The sequence below is a fragment of the Polistes fuscatus genome, unplaced genomic scaffold, assembly GCF_010416935.1.
Source record: "Polistes fuscatus isolate 324 unplaced genomic scaffold, CU_Pfus_HIC Scaffold1, whole genome shotgun sequence".
Lineage (NCBI taxonomy): Eukaryota > Metazoa > Arthropoda > Insecta > Hymenoptera > Vespidae > Polistes > Polistes fuscatus.
The window spans coordinates 5,067,647-5,088,522 of record NW_025112997.1 but is presented as its reverse complement, the minus strand read 5'-3'; the positions used below and the strand labels follow the sequence as shown (position 1 = coordinate 5,088,522).

At 38.7% G+C, this 20,876-nt stretch overlaps 1 protein-coding gene across 1 annotated transcript in view; it reads right to left on the bottom strand.

Annotated features, from left to right (window-relative positions):
* Positions 1–19,111, bottom strand: part of LOC122515593 (ephrin-A4) — a 689,714-nt gene extending 670,603 nt beyond the window's left edge. The window contains exons 1-2 of the mRNA XM_043633003.1: positions 16,882–19,111; positions 13,529–13,708 (exon numbers count right to left, since the gene is read on the bottom strand). Of these exons, the coding sequence (XP_043488938.1) occupies positions 13,529–13,638 (110 nt within the window). The 5' untranslated portion in view covers positions 13,639–13,708; positions 16,882–19,111. The remainder of the gene's footprint in view (positions 1–13,528; positions 13,709–16,881) is intronic.
* Positions 19,112–20,876: the final 1,765 nt, after the last annotated feature.

Here is a 20,876-nt window from a genome sequence, read left to right as displayed (position 1 = left end):
TAATTTGGCGGAATGAAGCGCAGAAAAGTACCGAGGCGGTGCATGGTTTGAGCGCGCTCAAGCTTAACTGCACTCAAACTGGAATTAATGCGTAATTAAAGCGCTATCGTGTACGATTGTCGTCGCCGCTTGAGAGCCGTTTAACTGAGCAAGACATCTTCTGCCTTCTCTCGGAATAAGGACTCTCTCTCTCTCTCTCTTTCTCTTGCCTCTTGCTCGCGTTTTTGGAATCGTTACGAGACTAGTGAAAAAAAAAAAAAGAAGAAAAGAAAAAAGGAAAGAAAAAAATGAACTTGATTATAACCGAATCCTTGCCCATTTTCTCTCTCTCGACGACTGCCTTCGACGAGAGACTCTCGAGAACGACCATTTTGCTCGAGTATGCCTTAAGAGTTTTCTTACTGGCGTCTTCAGAAGGAAAACCTAGCCTCCCTATAACACCGTGGCACGCTTCGTAATTCCTCGGTACATAATTATTCGCTCGAAAGTTTGTCGCGTTTAAGAAAATAAAGAAGGTCCGTCGTTGAAGATGAAAAGGAAGAGAAAGAGAGAGAGAGAGGGGATGAGAGAAGATGGAAAAGGAACCGAGAGGCGTACACTACGACAACGACAACGACAACGACGACGACAACGAAGATTCGCTCGGGGACGACTTAGGGGGCGAGAAAATTTCTAGATGAAACTTACCGAAGAGCTTACCCTGCAGAGAGAGAGAGAGAGAGAGAGAGATAAAGGATAAAGAGAGAGGCGCCTATTCATAGTCCCTGTCTTTGTGGATTTACAAGATAACCAACTTTGCGACTAGCTCGTCTCTGTCTTGATCTGTTCAATGATATTTGAAATTGTAGCATTCCCATCTTTCAAGGAAAAAAAATGATTTCAAGAAAAGAAGTGTGAATTAGTTCGCAGATATAACTTAGACTGTCTTATAAAACGATCATCCGATAATACAAGCGTAACAATTTACCAAAAATACATTAGGTATATAGTTCGCGAATCGAAATATAGAATCGGAATAAAATATATTCGCGTATTAATTTCCGACAAAAATTTAATTTTCACGTCCAAGTGATGAGAAATTATTGGACAAATTGCAACGACGTTTATTGCGTTAAATGCATATATATTTGATAATTAAACTTAGCGAAGAAGCACGCGGGGAATATCGACCACAAAGGGAAATTGGGGTGAGTTGGAAATATGAAATTGTTGCATCCCCCCTTTTCATAAAATATATCACCCTCTTTCGCACCGGTGCCCTTTGCCTTAATATAAAACGATTAAATATGATAGGAGGGTTATTTGAAAAAATTCATAATTACTCATACATATTCCCCTCCTGTTTCCTATCTAAATGTAACTATCAATCCAACGCATGCGTGACAACGAAAATACATCTTCTCTACGAAGAGATGTATCTCAATGTGTCCGTTCGAATTATTTAAACACCCATCGCGACTGAAGCTATCATCATATTATTATACTTCTATTTCATGAATTCAGTGATATTCAAATTCCATGTTGCAGAATGTGAGCAAACGTTATCCACATAGAACGATACTTCGGTGACACTTAAAGCCTTAATTAACGTCGCTAGAAACGCGGTTGCTTTCTGCAGGAGCATCGATGCATACCTCGCGAATGGCGGCTGCTCGACGAACGACACTCCTCTGCTAACATAGAATATACACAGACACGTTAGAGCGTTGACATTGTAAGTAAGCGCGACGGTGGACCCTTTGCTCGAGATCGCGTTCGAGAGGACCAAGGGAGTTGGAATTAGGTTAGAAGCTGTTGAGACGATCAGCCCGACTCCATTTAATCTAATTCCCATCTGTTTAAATTTGATTACAGGCCTGCCGTCGATGACCGTATGCAGCGTAATTAAACTTCCTCGCCTTCGGCGATGTACTAATCACTTTTCCACACTTGTCCCGCTTTTCGTTGCCAAATGAACACTAATCACCTTTTTCGGCTGATTACATTTTTGTCAAACTGACATCGAACGATATCGTAGATCGAAAATTACATCGTCCGTTAAACCTTACTTGCATTTTTAATTTATCTCTTACTTCTCGTCACGAGAAGAAATTTTATTAAACGCGTTAGTCGAGAAAAGTTTTACCAAGAGTAGAAGATACGATTACAAGTAGAGAGATGGAGGTGCGGAATTAAGGAAAAGATCGAGATGCGAATACCATGAGAAAAAGAGATGAGAACAAGACCAGACACGAGACTCGAAAAGCGGGGAGAATGCGAGGAACAAGGAAGACTAAGGAGGAGAAAGAAGATATGTTAAAGAAAAAGAAGAAGAGAGAAACTTTAGGCTCATTACTCAAGCTCGAAATCCAGTACTGAGGAAAGCCAAGACCCGGTATGAATGTCTCTTTTATTTCATTTTACCAAGTATCACTGCCGTTTAACCCGTTAGAAGGAGCGCCTCTAGTATTCCAGACATGGTAATAGCGCTCCGAAACGAGAATGTGCTTTTTGCGAGTTGCTATAAAAAGGTGTATATACGTTAGTTATTTATATACATGTATATATATATATATTATATACACTGAACCACCGACGTCCGACTTTTGGTAAATAAGAGAAATCTACTGTGATTTATTCCTTAGCACAAAAACTATTCTTTTTTAATAATTTGGATAAAAAGAATAATAAAATAAGCACGCACAATCGGGAAAATTTAATAAGCAAATGATTTAACGGTAAAAAAAATGTGATGTATTTATCGAGCGGTTTAAAGCCAATCCCTTTCAATTCTGTGATTACTTGACGGCGTTTATAACGAATAAAGGCGATATCAATTTCCAAGAGAAATACCCGTGTAATCCGTTGACAATGGGCATCGGACTCGAGCACTCATTCACGAGTACTTCTTTCGGATGGAATCAACATCCTTGGAAATCCAGACGAGGGAATGGATTGTAACGGTTACTAAATGCCAAGTGACAGATCCTTACCCAAAGATATTTCTACCATCCCTCGTAATATTACTACTTTTTAGAAGATCGTTTCTCCTTTCTCTTTCCCTCTAGCTTTCCTACTATCTTTCCAACTGCCTTTATCCACTTCACTTCGAAGTAGATATCCACGTTCGAGTTTCAAAGTCATACCCATAAAGTATCCAATAGATATCAGCCTCTATCCGATGGGATCTATATTTTTGGCCGGCTGTTTCTCGGCTCGAGATCGTGCTCGAAAATGTATTATTTACCGAACCGCCCACTGTATTTACCCCCGGTGAGATCGTTTCGAGTATTCTACACGTACATCCTAAATTCTTATACCTTACTTCCAATCGGAAAGAAAAAAGGGAACAGAATAGAAAGAAAAAGAAAAAAAAGTTTAATATCGAGAGAGAGAGAGAGAGAGAGAGAGAACACACGGTACCTACGCGTTCTTTTAATCCCCCTTGTGCTGAGCAAAATTCAGGTCACTATAAGAAAAACACGTGCATCTTCTTTCTGACTGGCAATATTGAGAAATAAATAAAAACTTGTTCTCTTGATGGATATAATTCAAAGCACGCGAGGGAGAATCTTTTTGCGCTATCAAACTTTCGTTAATCGCGATATCGAACTTTGCTATCTTATTCGTCTTCGGTCAACCGTGACGACACCGCCTTTGCTCTAACGTATCGGTTGCGGTCGGTTTGAACGAGTGAAACGGACAGTTAGTTTCAGACCGTAGGAACAAAGTGAGCGCAGTTTGAGGTTGTTTCGAGTCAAGCTAAGAAGAAGGAAAAGGATAGGAGAGGAAGATGCCAAGAGCGAATAAAGAGATAGAGAGGGGAAATGAGGGAGAAGGAGTGAACGAGGGAACAGGGGGGTGTAAGGGAGAGACCGTTTGGAGCGTGCGGGAGAGCACGATCGAGGAAGAGGAGAATATATTATACGTAGCGTCAGCTGTACTTTATAACCCAAACATCATGCCGTTTGCCCTGACGGTGATAGTGGTAGTTGTGGTGGGAGTAGTTCCCGCGTGCACGTTTATACAAATACAAAACACATACATAGGACGGTCCATCTGTCAGTCCCTGATCTCTTACGATCGTTCATCCTCCAACTTTCCCCGCCCCCCCTTCTGTATATAATACTTATTATAATACTTTTACTATCGTTTCTTTCTCTCAAGTCAGAACGTTCAAAGAATCGAGTCGTTTATTTTTTACGAAACAAAGTAGTTCCACTTTTTTGGCGAGTAGTAGTAACTCGAAGATGGATAAAAACCGACTGCAACAACCAACGAACAAGAAGGAAAGGCCAAAACCCTTATGAAAATATGAACGACTCCTTAATGGAAGTTTCGGAAGAGTCGAAAACTCGGCGAGCCAGCGAGCGAGCGAGCGAACGTAAACGCTCAAAATCCCTCATCTTCCTTCGTTTTACACGGGATACCGTCAAAGCTCCGCTTTGTTTCTCGGCGTGCCTCGAGTGCGCTTTCCTTTCCTTACGAAAGAGCAGCGAACTAACGAGGATAATCCTTCTATCGGCTTTACCTTTCTGTGAAAATTTCAACGATCATATTAACGTGTAAGTAAACGCGAATGGATACGTATCTCGTTTAGAAAAAAAAACGAGATAAGAATATAAATCGATACGATATATCGGATACAAATATACTATAGCAGATATGTATGAATAATTTGAGATAAAAGATATTTCAAAAAAATGTTCCTCGCGAATTGATCGCATGAACGGGCACAGCTATGTGCTTGCAAAGCAACAACTGTGGATTTAACTATAGTAATATTCTACATATTACGATGGCCTAGACACGTGTGTACGATGATTCTATATCCCATGTAATGCTCATACACGACCGCGTCGCACACGAATACAAATTAAATTACCTCAGTCTATATCGCGTAACAATGCCTTGCAGAATTCCATGGAGAATCTGCTATGTTGTCAGCGCGACGTGTTACATCTGTAATGAGGCGTTGTGATTTCGTGAAACTGAGAGAATGTCCGAAGAGAAAGAGAAATACGAATGAAATTTCTATAGAAAGGTCATATGGAAAGGGCTACTCGAGTCTGGAATATCAACGTACAATATCGACCCAGAATGGATCCATCTCCTTAATAAATTATCCCACCATCCCAAACTTTCAGTATCGACATATATATATATATATAAAGTTTCAAGCATTGATCTGGTCATCCCATAAAGTTTCTCCTTTCCTTTCGTAGACGCTTGCTAGCAAGGGGCAAAAAAAGCTTACGCAAAGCCAGAGAAGATATTCCCTCGAAGTAATCTAATTCGAAGTATCGCGAATATTATTTCCAACGATAGGGAAACCGTATCCTATGGTCCATTCGTTTGTAAAAATTCCGGAAATATCTATAGGTATCACTTTTCGATACTATTGACGAATGATGCGTGTGAGTCGAGACTGGACCATATGGAAAATATACACGCACACATATAATACATACGCGTTCACGTGTAAACGTGAGTTTACACGCAAATTCATTCATTATATCTTTTACTATGTCACTTGGAATATATTATAACAGAAAACCGCGATGCTTTGGTCAACAGTCTTTAATAACGTACACTAGAAAAAAATAAATAAAAAAGTAAACAGCTTGAAAAATATTTTTATCTCTGACCGAACGAAGTTATAATAAAATAGAGAATCGTTCTTCGTTTACCATACTTACTCTCTTTCTCGGTCTCTCTCTCTCTCGCTCATTTTTTCTCTACTCTCTGGTTACACGATAATTTAGATGCTCAAAAGAAGAAAGAGAGAGACTCGGCTGAAGATCGGCCCGATGCGATTCTTCACGGCGAGACGTTAATTTTATTCTCTGTTGGCGAGAGAAGAAAGTTAGAGAGAAAGATAGTAAGAAAAAGAGAGAAAGTGTGAATTAAGGTCTGACAGAAACGGACGATGCTACCACACACCGGCTACCATTACCGACGAACGTTAACAAACGTACGAGTTTTGCGCATGGCTCTTCGAACCAGCGCAGTGCCGACGAAGAAACATCTCGATGCGGTGCGGAGACATAATTCATTGCCGGCAGGAAGCTTGTACCTTAATCTCGTTCGTACTTTTCGATGCAGGAAGAGGAGGAACGAAAACGAAGGCTCTAAACGAAGAGAACAACGACGACGACGACGACGACTACGAAGATGAGGACGAGAATGAGGACGAGGACGAGGACGACGAGAACGCACTGGTGTGAAACGTACTTGTTGGTTGTACGTGCTAACGTTAAGGTTCATGTATGCACGAAGCACGTACATAGTTATCAACAGTATGTATCATTTCCCTGGACCAAAGGTGGGACACGTTATCCAGAATAAGAAATAATCTCTGAGAACCCAAAACGAATTATTATGTAACCGTGCCATGTAAACTACCTCTTGCCGCTTAATACGTTTAATATTCCTTTTACACGTCTAATTTGTGTTACATGCTTAAATTTTCTCTATTTTCCATTTAAAATTACTTCTTTCTTTGCTTTTCTTTTTCCCCTATTTTTTCTCTTGTTTTTCTTTTGCTCTTTTTGATCTACGTGACGAAAAATATTTCTCAGGATTGTAACGGTTGTGACAGACGATCAAAGATTTTTCTTTGAGTTTCTCGCACAAGTCGCGAATATTGAAAAGTTTCTACTGTAAACTGTCGATAAGACTCATTTCTCCGACCCCATCCTCCCCCCCCCACCACCACCCAACCGCCGACAGTGGAACTTTGTACGAGGAAGGGTGGATAAAGAAACAAAAGTTTCGACAAGATACGAGTGGAAATATCGTCTTCGAACTACGTATCCACGACAACGATGCACGGTCAGTCGTTGGAAAGTTGCCATATAAATATCAATAAACGCCTGTTGGATGATCGATCTATGTTTCCTATCGCACACCGATATACATCGAAATATGCATTTCTCTCTTATGCGTCTCTTTTTTTTTATGTACTTATATGTATATGTTTATATGTTTTTTAATAAAATAATATTTTTTTTAATTCGAACTAAAATTTGTATCTATCCGATTGAGTAGTAAAATCGTTAAATGTCTTAAAGAACAAGTGACAGTTTTTGAAACGAATCAGAACGAAAATGTATTCATCGATTAATATGAAATTTTCAGTAAAGTGGATATACGATTGGATGTCGCTTTGGAGCGTGACAGCAATTCAAACCAATCCTTCGGATCTAGGATGGTCAGGCGAACGGATACTAATTTCAGGTAGGAAACCTGCTAGGAATTCGAGACATGTGTTACATACGAGAACATATTCGAGTAATGCAAGAACGTGGAACGATTCTAAAATATTTTGCAAAAATTCGGAAAAATGATGATTTTCGAGGTTTTTTTTTCAATGTAATATTCCAAATAGCTATAGTATTCAACTTCAACTAAAGAAATTGAAAATGTAGTTCTCCTTAAATTTACCTAAGTTAAACCAGACAGCTATAATAAAAAAAGGAACGAAAATGTAAAATAAATGAAAACCAATACGGATAGAAAATTGCTTGAAATTTAAAACAAAAATAATGAGAAAACCTAGCCGAAGTGTAGCCAAGTAATGTAAGTAATCCGAGTGGAAGGAAATGTAAAATAACATAGCACATTACAAAAAAGGTAAAATAACGATGCTTTCAGCATATGGTATGTGCCTCAACCTACTCTCAACTGCTGGCGGAATACATCGATATAACGCAATTCGATACAAGAAGCAAATGTTAGAAAACATGCAATTGTTGATAAAAGTGCAAGATCTCAGTCTATAAAAAGCAAACACTTATTCTCATTTCCAGATCAATGATCGAACGAATTTACCACTAATTGATCGATGAACAAGCAAATTTGATGCTCGAAATGTATTTATCGGCATTAATCGAAATAAATCATTCGTGCGTTCATAATTGCATTCATGCACCATCATTTCCTGTGTATTCTCATTATTTTTGAAAACGACTAATCAATTTTCATGCAATTTTAAGCCCGTATAAAGTCCGTATAAGTATAAAATATAAAATTCTTTTTATTATATACTCCCTAAGTATGATTCTCTCGAATTGAACCGTCTAACGAGAAACGAAAAAAAAAAAGAAAAATCATTAAAGAAAACTCGTGATAAAAGTTATCGAAATTCTTTGGTCTGTCTTACAATAAAGCTCAGTCTAATTGGTAAGAGAATTTGGTAAAAAAAAAAAGAAAAGAAATTCGAGAGAACTTTTTCTCTCTGGAATATTCCATTCGACGAAATTGGCGGCAAGTGCAAGTTAGTGGAAACTTTCCGTATAAGCGACTTTTTTCCGTTTAAAGTCCGAATCGTAAAACGATGTGCGTTAAATACGTAGATCAGAAATTAAATCCACAACGATGCACGAAATACGCGAGAAACTATCTACCATGAAAATCGTCGATCGATGAAAATACCAATAGTGGACTAATACTGGAGCAATACTGGACCTTGATTTTATTCTTACAACTCGATGGACCGTTTCTAATCCCGCAGCGCCCGCAAAACCGAATATTCGAAATATAGATATACATATGTGTACACCTATACGCACACATAGTGTATGTTGCATAACAAAGGTTTGACATTTACGATCGCGTAACGCGGTTTGCTTTCTCGTATACAAGCTTGCTCGAACGAACATATAAGCATATATATACATAGAAAGAGAGAGAGAGAGAGAGGAAGTAACGAATACAGAACGAAGTTTCCAAGAGAAGTATGCAAGAGGGAAGCGAGATCAATCGATTTCACTGGCGGCAAATTAAAAACCGAACGACAGGAGTATACCTCGGTATTCAAACGACCGAAGCCAAGCGTTTTGATTTCGACGATTCCTGCGGTAGTTATGCTTTAACGCAACGGCACTTAAATAAATTATCAATTGCGTTGAAAGCCAGTCTCGACGACTCTAGGACCGTGTGCGCAACGAAAAGGGAGAAACGGAAAAGTGAGATGGACCGTCGAGGGCGATTAAGCAAATATCCAATATTCTTTCTTTTTTTTTTCTCTCTCTCTCTGTCTCTCTCTTTCACTCTCTTTTTCTTTCTTTGCTTTTTCATGCAGCCAGCAGGCCATCATATGAATGTACCAATCTCGTTTTATTCGCTTGGTCCGGTATGCTTTTATTTGCGGTACGCCGGTATTTCTCGTTTGTTAACCACTGTCTGCCATTGCCAATTCGAGCATTACCGAAAGTATAGAAAGTGAACGTGGCCGTGGACTTGCCGTACGTATCGACCTTCGACGCGAATGGAAAAGAAAGAACGATATACATGGTCTGGTTCGAAGAAGAAGTGCTCATAAAGAGAAAAAGAGAGCTGGACAGAGGAAGAGAATGTGAATCAAAAAAGAAAAAAGAGAGAAACAGAGAGAGAGAGAGAGAGAAAACACTCGTCGATCACGACGAGATTAAATTTCTTATCGATGTTTAATGCCTTGCGAAACATCAAGGATTCGTTTCTCGAATCGAATCCGACGCCTTTTTACTACCATCCCTTTTCGAACTCGTCCTACAAAAGAAAAAGATAGAGAAATGCATTGATATACATTACGAACCACTCCGATCTTCTCCTTTCTACTTTTATTTTGTAGACATCAATGACCGTTATACGGTCGGCACGTGAATCCTGCGCAACATCGATGGATACCGATCGACCCGGTCAGGAAGAAAAACGAGAGATACGCAAGGCCGGTCTTCGCATTGGGTTCGTGCTTCAAGATAGAGAACCAAGTTGATCTTCTTCCAGGGCTTTTACGATGTATAAAACTGCACTCAATGCAACTTCGAGCTAAGGTTATATACCGTAGATGTTCGCACGACTCCGACACTTGCGCACGCGCACGCGATTCTATATACGTCCGTACGGTTTCTTGCTCGTTTACTCCTCGCAACTACCTTTATAGTTCATTGCCTTCCATAGCACAGATATCCTACGGGATTAGGAAAAAAGAAAGAGGTAAAAGAAAGTCAAGAGTCAATTTCCTCGAATGAAAATGTTTCGTCGAAAATAGGTAGCCAGCTAGCTAGCTAGCTCTCTTCGTCCTACCATCCTATTTTCCTCTTTCCCTTATCAACATTATAATTTTTTCTTCTTCTTTTCGCTTGTTTTTTTTTTTTTTTTAATTTTGCGATCGCGACACGAAGGAAGATGGCAAAGTATAGGTACGATGTCATAGAGATCGTAAGATCCTTCGTGAAAAATCCTTACTTAAATTACTAGGAGAGTACTGTCTCGTGCTTACGAGCTTTCTTTTTTCCTTACTTTTATCTTATTTTATTTCATTTTGTTTTTCTTCCTTCTTTCTTCTTCCTTATATACTTACTTTTTCGCGTTCTATTTTTCCGGCAAAGCTCTCGATTACCGTAGGATTTGAATTTGTCAAGCGGAAAAAGAAACGCATGATGTTTTATCTCACCGAGTCTCGATGGACTTAGTACTATTCACGATTTTATTTTCCCAGATATCGATCCTTTTTCGCGTACTATCGTCTTATACACTTAAACAGTTGTATGTATTCTTATATATCAAACCAACATGCCGGTCATTCAATGAAAATACTAGCGAATATAGGTATAGTCGACTTTCTATTTTCATCGCATACAAATAAGAGTTTTACCTTAAAATAGACGAACGAGAAATATTTCTGATATCTATTCTCGATAAATCAGTTGATAAGTTTTAAATTAAAGAAAAAACAATTTCGGACAAAAAAGTTACTTTCTCTTTTCAACGTAACGTTATAAAGGATAAAAAAAGGGGGCTTCTTTTTCTCCACTGGACGATTTCCAGCGTGTCGAGTCATTCGTAAAGATAAGAGGAATCAGGATGAAAACGATCGCGAGTTCGAACCACGAGAGTGGCCCATCGATTTGAACGATAAAACGTGAACGACAATGCTCGACATTCAATCCCGCGTCGACAACGAATTGGTTTTTGCCCGTTAACCGAGCTCACCCTACACACCACCCTCTTCCTCTTCCTTTACCGATCCGTAGACCATCCTCTTTCAATGGCATTAGTCAACCATCCGACAAAACTCGAGGACAGATCGATCTTTGCGACGTAGATTCGACTTTAACGCTCGTAAAGCTTCCCTTCCCATATCTTTTTCTATCTTTCTCTTTACAAAGTAAACGCAAATTTGGCCACGTGTTCACCTATCTCAACCTATATAGGTACGTGTAATAGTACTAACTTACATGCAAACGTGTGGGTGTGTTTGCGCGAGCAAAATGCATACCGTAACAACGAATCGGGTTCCGACGATGCACTTGACCCTTGGCACAAACCGTGGCTGAGCAAATCGATTTCGGTGCGGCACCGCAAACTGGCGCTTCGACTACGCTTGGTAGACATATTCTCGATTCTATCAAGGAAAAGACACACTCCGGAGAAGAAATGAGCTAAAAAACTGGAATCGATTGCTTTTCTATTCTAAACTCGAGAAAGATGCTCGTTAACTTAACTTTTTTTTATATACATTCTTAAAATAAATTTAATAACACCGGCGTACTACAATCGTCGTAAAAAAACTCTGCACGAAGATAGTAAGAAATAAATATATATAAGTAATTATATATAAAATATACATATTTATATATTTAATATTATATTATATTTATAAGAGAAAAAAAAAATATCGGACATATATCACTATTAAAAAGTTTAAATTCGCAGAGTTAATTAACTAGGAGAAAATTTTATCGAGTGATATGATCAATATATGAATTGTAAAAAATAAAAACATTATATATAATAATTCTATGTATAATGCACCGCAAGCTTAGAGAATTGCCCGAGGCAAGTCACGTACACCTTACCTTCCTCCTTCTCCTCAATTCTCCTTCCCCTTACTCCTCCTTACTCTCTTGTTCCTTCTCCTTTATTTTTACTCTTTCTTTACTTGGAAGCGCGCGAACCGAAGGCGTGAACGCATCTCGGACTTTTTTCCGTTCAGCTTTTCAATTCCACCGGGTCTCCCGTACCCTTTCTCTATCTCTCGAAGAAAGAAACGGAAGTCGATCGGATGGAAAAAGTAAAAACCTTTTCGAGGCTCCTTGAAACGCGTCCTAACATCCAAGAATTCTGAACCTAGTTCGATGATTCTCGGATAGTGCTACTACATATATAAACAACTGTGAGAGAGGGTATGATATGAAATAAAAGCAAAAATAAACGGAAAATAAAAAGATAGAGAGAGAGAGAGAGAGAACAAAAAAAAACTATAGAAATGGTAAGACGAGAAAAGAAAAGAGATATACGTGAGAGAATCCGCGATCACAGCGAAGACACGTCGATTTATCGCCAAGAAAAGAAACCCCAAAGATTCGAGTGAAACAACGCCGGAAATGTATCGCGATAGATGTTTGCCGTAGAAGAGAATGGTTTCACTCTACTTCCGCCAACGAAAGTCCAATCTACGTACACTGGGTGAAAAGGGAAGTAGAAAGAGATAGAAAAGAAAGGGGTGAGATCGAAGGAAGAAGAAGCTTGCGGAGAACGTTACCATTCGTGGAATGTCTCGGCTTGAAAACGCGGTCGTCTACCTCCCCGGAACAAGGACATCCACAGTAATATCTCGGATGAGATTAAACGAAGCTTGCATTCTTCGTTGCACGATGCAATGCGGAAGAACGTTTTCGGTAAATACAATGTTTCTTTCTCTCGACTCCTCCCCTTCCCTCCTTTCCTTTTCTTTCTTTTTCTCAATTTCTACTCTCCCCTGCCCCTTATATTCTATGCAACGAAAAGTCACCAACAAAGCAATCATCCCTGCCGTTCGAATTTGTTGCTACCATTTCGCGACGTCTATTCTTGCTTCTAAAATCTAAGTCCAATCTTGTTCGAAAACGGTTCCCTACCATCTTCTATATGATATGTACTTGTGCATGTGTTTGTGGTTACCTATGTTACGATAAACGCGTCGAGATAAGCACGGCGTTTCGATATAACCTACAAGAAAACAGTCCTGATATAACCGCTAAACGATACCAACGAAAAATATTATTCCTATCTATTGTAGTTTTAATGAAAAACTATTTTCTCTTGCATATTTTTATAATACATCCATAGATAAATATATACATATTATGTTGTTACAGAGTATATAATTAATCAAATGGTATATATATAAGAAAAGGTCTGGCCTCTTGCGATTGCGTTCAAAATCCGTAAGCGAGCTTTGATTAATCGTGCGTCACTGCAAGACACAGCAATGCGTTTTTTCTTCCGCTTTCTATTTAACAAACTTCTTAATACCCTCCTTTCCTTACTCCTTCTCTGTCACCTTCCTCCCACCCTTCCACCCTCCCTCCCTCTCTCCCTTCTTCCTTCCTTCTATCTATCTATCGTTTTCTTCGAACGACAACGATTCGTTTCGCATCATCTCGCATATTCTATCTCGTGGTATACCGAATTAAGAACAAAGCCAGCTTCCTTTGGCTTTGACAAGTCAAAATGTTGGATATATGCTAGAAGTAAAAAAGAAAGAAAAAAATATAAGAAAAAGAAAAGAATCGTGACTTACATTGGATTGGTGGAGTTCCAATAGATGTCCGGCAGGTGGGAACAGGTGGCCTCCCGAGGGAAGGCCTCCATCACAGCCAACAGCAGGAGAAATAGGATGAACCAAGGCATCGTGTCGAGCTGAATCTTGAGACCGTTTGCGTACCGCTTCCAGGAAAAAAGTCTGCGTCCTGTCGGTCACCTGCAAAATTTAAACGAACGAATTAGATCAAATGAAAGAAAGTTAAGTTAAGGGTATAACTTCGTTTCCCCATCATTTTGCTTCTAACAAAGTCAAAGAAACTCCCGAGACAAGTCGACGCATTCATCACACGCTGTTAGTTTGAGGAAAGTGTAGGATGTTTTCGTGCAAAACAGTTAGATCAAAAGCAAACAGGGCGGTTAGGTTCGCGTCTACTCACGCGAGATCGCGAGTCGTAAAACGATCTCTAATACGTTCGAAGGAGGCGAAAACTTCGTTTCCGCTAACCTACCCGGTTCTAAACTTAATCTTCACGCTTTTAACTTTACCGCTTCGAAAGCACTCGCGTTTAAAGGTACCTCGATAATCTAAAAATGGATTAACGAGTCCCGGACCTCAACTGGTGAGAGCTGGAACTAAAAAGCTGGCTAAGAGAAAAAGAGAGAGAGAGAGAGAGGGACTAGTGAAGGGGGGGAAGGGTAGAAGATAGGGTACGAGTATATTGCAACGGGAAAAGTGGCAACGGATACTAACGAAGGTTAAGAGTCCTTCTATCTAAGAGGAGTACGAAAATAAAGGCGGGTAAGATCTCCCTGAACGAATGGATTACGGAAAAGAACTTTGGAGAGTGAGTAAGGAAGAAAGAGAGAAAATAGAAAAAGAATGAGAGACAAGTAGGGAAGAGAAATGATTGTGAAAGAACGAACGAGAAGGGTGGCAAATCTGTAAGTCGCTACCGTACAATAAAACTAAAATGACAAGAAGAGAAGAGAAGAGAAAGAGAACGATGAGAGTAAGAAGAAGAAGAACAACGACAACAACAAGAAAAGAAAAGAAACAAGCTTCGTATAGCTTCGAAGTCAGTCGCTCCCAGGTAGCGGATACGAGCAGGGAATTCTAATGGATTCACCGAGACAATAATTGAGAAACGCGAAGGATAGATAGGGAGAAGTTCGATTCAGTCGACTATATCGAAGAGCGTATCAATAGTAATAAGCCGTGTTAAGCGTCGATCCTGCGAAGGAGTAAGCCGATAAAAGTGTCGATCGAAAGAGAACAACGCAACTTAAAGGACGCTAAAATGCGGTTATTGCAGTCACGTTTGAATCTCTAGTCACGACATTTTGCGGTAAATCGGCTATATTTTTTACTCTCCATATCTATTTCTCTTTCTGTTATCGCATTAATTTGACTCAATTTAATTACCTTTTTTGAATTGTCTAATCAATTTATTTCGGGGGATGAAAACACGAAAGAATAATGAATTATACGCTTTCTGATAATTATCGTTATTTCGATTTAAAATATATAAGATAATAATTAACTCTTTATAAATTAAATGAATAATTAATCATATTTTTAAACAGATTTAAATGCTATTAAATTAGAGGAGTCGTGTGAAAAGTGAACTCATTGTTAGACAAATTTATAGAATTATAATATTCATTTATATCGGTAAATCTAATATATTAATATTAGATAGAGATACATATTCAGTATAAATAATAAACATACATATGGACCATTTAACGTTTAGTCAAAATAATTAGCAGTTATAATAATAATTATTATAATTATTATAATTATTATAATTATCATAATTATAATAATTTTACATTCTATACATTACTCCCATTTATAGACACATTTACAAAATCCTCTTTTTTATTTTTTGTGTCTTTTTAAACTAGAACATTTCAGCGAATTTTCCTAATGCTCACTTACTTAAACGGCTTATTTGGAGAATTTTCGAGAATTAGTAAAAAAAATAAATAATATAGAAATAATGTAGAAATATTTTCGCTCGTATTTTTCTTTAACCGAATATTTCCACTTTATAATATTATCCAGCACGATACAAAGCTTATTTCTATCAAGAGGGGAACGATCAGGAAAGTTTATCGTTTTCTTTGTTGTGAAAAGTACGTTTATGAAAGAGAATCGTTCGAGAAAAGGACGTGGAGGAGACAAACGTGAAACATAAAACTGTATATATCCGTGAAAGAAAAAGACCATTAAGGGTATACTGTGCTGAGATCTTGCCGGTATCTTTCTTCCTTTTCTACCACGTCGTCATTTTCTCGTTCGTGTCTCATTTTCTTCGTTTCTCGCGGACTTCTCTCTGTCGTTTCACGGAATTAATTTCCTAAGATGGTCGTACCTCGACTCGTTTGATAAAACGTAAACTTCTCCTTCGGTGATCAAGATCTCCTTCGATCGAGTTTGTGCAACTTACTCGATAACGCCTAGGACCGATAGTTTTGACTCGCTAATCACTTTACACCAATTCATTTTACTATCATGTAGTAGATAGATACGAACATACAAATTCGTAAAGGCGGTAATGTCGAACGAAGACGATTAATTTAACGACATCATCGCGAACTCCTTCCTTAGGAGCTAATCTTCTCTTAGAGAGAGAGAGAGAGAGAGTGAGAAATAATTGCTTGGGGAAGTCTAACTCGTACGTGAGAAACACATGAAAAACAAATCTATGTATATATAATATGTATGTATAATTATTAAAAGATTATTTATGTAACATCAGTGTGTTTCTATAATATAAGATGATATTTAAAAGTAAATAAAATTATAAAAAATACAGATGCAAGTGTAGAACTTTTTCTAATGTATAGGGTGCAACAAAAATACACGGCTAAACGTTAGAAACGGATTTTTCATACGTAAAGAGTAAAAATAATTTATGGAAATCAACGTAGATTCGGAAACATTATTAAATTTATACGGAATATTTGTTTTCGCTAGATCCTGTATAAACATAAGTAATTCTTATTAACACGTTCTATGCCTCATTATTCGCATACGTGTCCCAATCTAAACTTTTCGTTTAGGCAATTCGAAATTGTTATTACGATTTATATGTGAATTTAATTACGATTTGAAGAAAGTAATTTTATCTGTTCAGTTTCATTTCTTATTTTTATCCAATGTATACTATTATATACTACACCAATGTGTATTAATTTGACGTACATAATGCACAGATAAAGTGTAAATCATATATATGAGATTAAGGTGTTATGTCGAGACAGTACGCGTGGGATAATATTAAATACCCAACAATATTGAAAATCAACTTTTGGCATGGAATGTGTTAATTAAAAAAATTCCAAATTCCTGTACAAATAAAATAATAGAAAAAAGATTCTTACCTTTGGCGAGTGACCGATGAGACAATGTCCAGGTATTCGTCCCGATGACTTCTAGAACCGATTCGCGTCTGATTTCGAAGCACACTGCACTCGCGTAGCGCGTTAGAAACTCGGCGAGGGTAAGCGTTAATCTCGAATCTGCAAATTCGAATAAAATGAATGTACGCCCGTTAGTTCGCTCGCTCGTTCGTTCGTTCGCTTTACGTTGCGTTGGGTTGCCGGTGTTTTCGAAGACACGATGATAGACGGAGAGGTGCACCAGATGTTCCGGCTAGCGCGGCTCGACGATAATTACGAACGAGCTATCGATCGTTAACACGGACAACGAGCGAGCGTGAAATTATAACGATGTATCGAACGACAAAACGATCAACACACACAGAAGAGCACACACGTGAATAAGGACGTAGATTTAACGGATTACAAATCGATTGCTACGGTTGTTTCCTTCTGTAAACCGGCGTGCACCAAGCGTAAATAAATACCCACTTGATATTTCAAAAATATCGAGATGGGGTAGAGGGAGAAAAGAGAGAGGGAGAGAGAGAGAGAGAGATAAAAAGAAGAGACGATGTATCTTATCCAAGATCTTCTTTTCCTAAATTGTTGGCACACTCGCGAGGATCACGTTTAACTGTTATTTAACACGAAATTCGATGTACTTGTATAAACAATGATAATTATATTATTGTTCGAACAACAACACGACGATTTATTACTGGATCATTTCTTTCTTCCTTCCACTTTTTCCACTATACAATTATTCGAACGTAACTCGTCGTTTATCACGATTATACCAAATGCCAAAACTTTTTCTCGTTTTAACTACGACACACAAAACTTTGATTACACGTGATCAAATGAAAATATCCTTGGGACAATTCCACAAACCAAGTGATGGAAAAATCAGGTGTCGCGCGATTACCGTGTATCCGATTGTCTTCAAATTTCTAACGAAATGTCGAGGAAGAAATATCGCGTATGAATTACCGATTGCTTATTCGTAATAATAATAATATGGAATCACTGCACAAGCGTTGGAATTTGAGTTGATAGCGAGATAATGCTCTGAGGTATCCTGTTGGATCGTTTTATTTTTCTTTCTCGTTTCTTATCTTCCCGAAGAAAAAAATCGGTTGACACGATGCACTCGCGTTCGCGTCGCGTGGCGAGTTTTTCTTAACGAACGAACGAACGAACGAACGAAGGAACGAACGAACGAACACAAAATCTTCTTCTATTGCCGGTAAACACGTTTTCAATAGCTCTTTCAAAACACACGACACGACACGTTCGAACGATCCGTAAGCACTGCTCGACTTTCCTCGTTGGTGGCGCTGATAAACGCACGTGAAATACCTTGCCCGATTGGTCGGCAATACGTTTCGAAAAAAATAATAAGTAGCAGTAGTAGTAGTAGTAGTAGTAGTAATAGTAGTAGTAGTAGCAATAGTAGCAGTCGATGTTTAAACTCTTTTGTGATTCCCACCAGCCGATAAGGACTCGGAGAGAAAGCAAGTAGTGAAGATTTTTTCTAACAATACCACCACCAGCTGCGTTAACTTTCTCTCTATCCTTCGTTTCGAAAGACCTTGTTATATTTCTTTACTACTTTTAAAGAACTCGATAGATACAGGGAGAGACAGAGTGAGAGAGAAAAACAACGCTGTATACTGTCATCAGAGTAACAAATAAATAAAACCTCTAATGTTTCTTTTCCTCTTACGGACAACACCTCTGCTCGTATTTTTCTATCAATAAATCTCTCCCTTCTCTCCTCTGCGTCACTGTTTTCACACTTTCGTCGACGATGTAGTAGCGGTCGAGCAACAAACAAGATATCCGTATCAATGAGCAAACTGGAAACCCAAGTTGTCAGATGTCAAAAACAACGATTTTCGGAAAATTTCGTTGAAAAGAGGGAAGAAGGAAAATATTAATGCAACAAAGATCTGTTATTGTTGTTGTTGTTGTTGTTGTTGTTGTTGAATTAACGACGACGAATTGAGAAATGGCACTGTTTCTCTCTCCGTTCCCCTCTCACTCTAAAATTCACTCTCGAGCGTGTTCCTATCGATGGTATTAACTCGTAAGAAAAAAATTCTACACGTGTATCGCGCGTGTTTACGCTATGCAACTTTTTTTTCCTTCCTCTTATCCTTTCTCGTCGTGTCAAAGAAGGATCGCGGGGTCCCGTTCCGTGGTTGCTCGCTCGTCCGTTGGCGGGCTTCGAATGACGAGCCGCGATCGCTCCCCACGCGACGCTCGTCTCCTTTCATCTCTCTCTCTCTTTCTCTCTCTCTCTCTCTCTCACCCTTTCTTTCTTTCTCTTTCTCGCACGTATACCACCAGTACCGCTTTGTCTCTCTCTCTTTCTCTTTCTCTCCCTCTTTCTCTCTCTTACACTTCGTCTGGGGTAGTCGCAGCACCACCACCACGTAACGCGCGGGCGCATGTTTATGTGCTAGAAAGAGAAAGAGAAAGATAGCGGCGCGCGCAAGCGCTCACACACACCAGTATATACTTACCGGTACTATCCGCGAGCCGGTAAAAGCACCCCCTGCGAGCGTAGACTTCCGTACGGTGAGGAGGAAGCGAACGAACGAACGAATACCTCTCCTTCTCTCTCTCTCTCTCTTTCTCCCTCTCTTCTTCCCTGTTTCTATCTCTTCTTCAACCCTCGCACTGCCACCTTCGAATATAGGGTTGCGATAGGATTCCTGCTTGACGCGAAATACGCTTAGACGAAACTAAGACACTATATCTATTTCTCTCTCTCTCTCTCTCTCTCTCTCTTTCTCTTTTTCCTCTTTTTTTCCACCAATTGATCTGTTTTTGTTTCTTTCCATCCTTGTATAGATACATCTCTTTCCTCGATCTTTTTCTCACCAATCAAAGCGTATACGACATTAAACGACAGATTTTTTCCTTTTCGTATTCGATAAAATAAATTCTTGCTTTCGTTGTACCAATCGTAAATATGTAAGTATCTGCTGATAAATATATGATTGGTTGATACGAATCGTATGTATTTGAATTTTTTTACTTTTGACTTTTGAAAGAGATCAAAGAAGAAAGATCGTTTTCATGCAGCGGGTGACCACCGTATTACCATTTGTTTGATGTTAGTACGTATAATAAACTTGACAGTTATCGAAACGGGCCAATTCATAGGAAAAGATTGTCAAACAATTGATGATAGGCATAAAAATGTAGCTAACTTTCAACTGGTTTTTATGGAATACATGTAGGTATGTAAATATATTTTTATTTTAAACACTGATAGTTTATTTAACGACCCCAAATTCTGTTTTGCATAAATTGGAAAATATTCATAGCGGTATTCGCGTACGTATTCATAACGTATAACCAAATAGAAATATCACCTTTTGATTCTTGCTTTTTATATTATATTCGAAAACAAAGTGCATTAAAATATTTATCTGTTAACTTTCCCTTATTCAAAAATATTATGAAACGATTCAGTAACATCAAAGGATCGGTTTATCCATATTCCTTAATTTTGTAGTTTCATATTTATTTCGAAACGCGAGAGTGCAAGAACTGCACGTAGGCTTGTATGTGCGTGCGTGCGTGAGTGTGTGCTGTATCCACACACTTTTCGTACTTTCGCGTACTCTCAAAAGAGCTTTGCACCTCTCTCTCACCGTAAATGTAGGTTATACCCGCACCCAACGTAACGGATCACGACAAAGCCTTTTCAAATTTCACGATTCGTATCTGTTGTCGCCAAGCTTAATCTCGACACGTTCTCCCTGCGTTTTCTCCGAGTTCGGACGATCGAAAGAGCAAGCTACGTTTTCTTTTTTAAAGCTTCCGGAATGTCTCCTAGCGACACCCTCGTCCCTTTTGTCTCTAAGACGTATGCGAGATAAATTTGTATGTTAAGTACTCTTCACGGGTAGTATACACAAAAAAACGCAGAGACAGAGAGAGATAGATATATATATATATATATATAGAGAGAGAGAGAG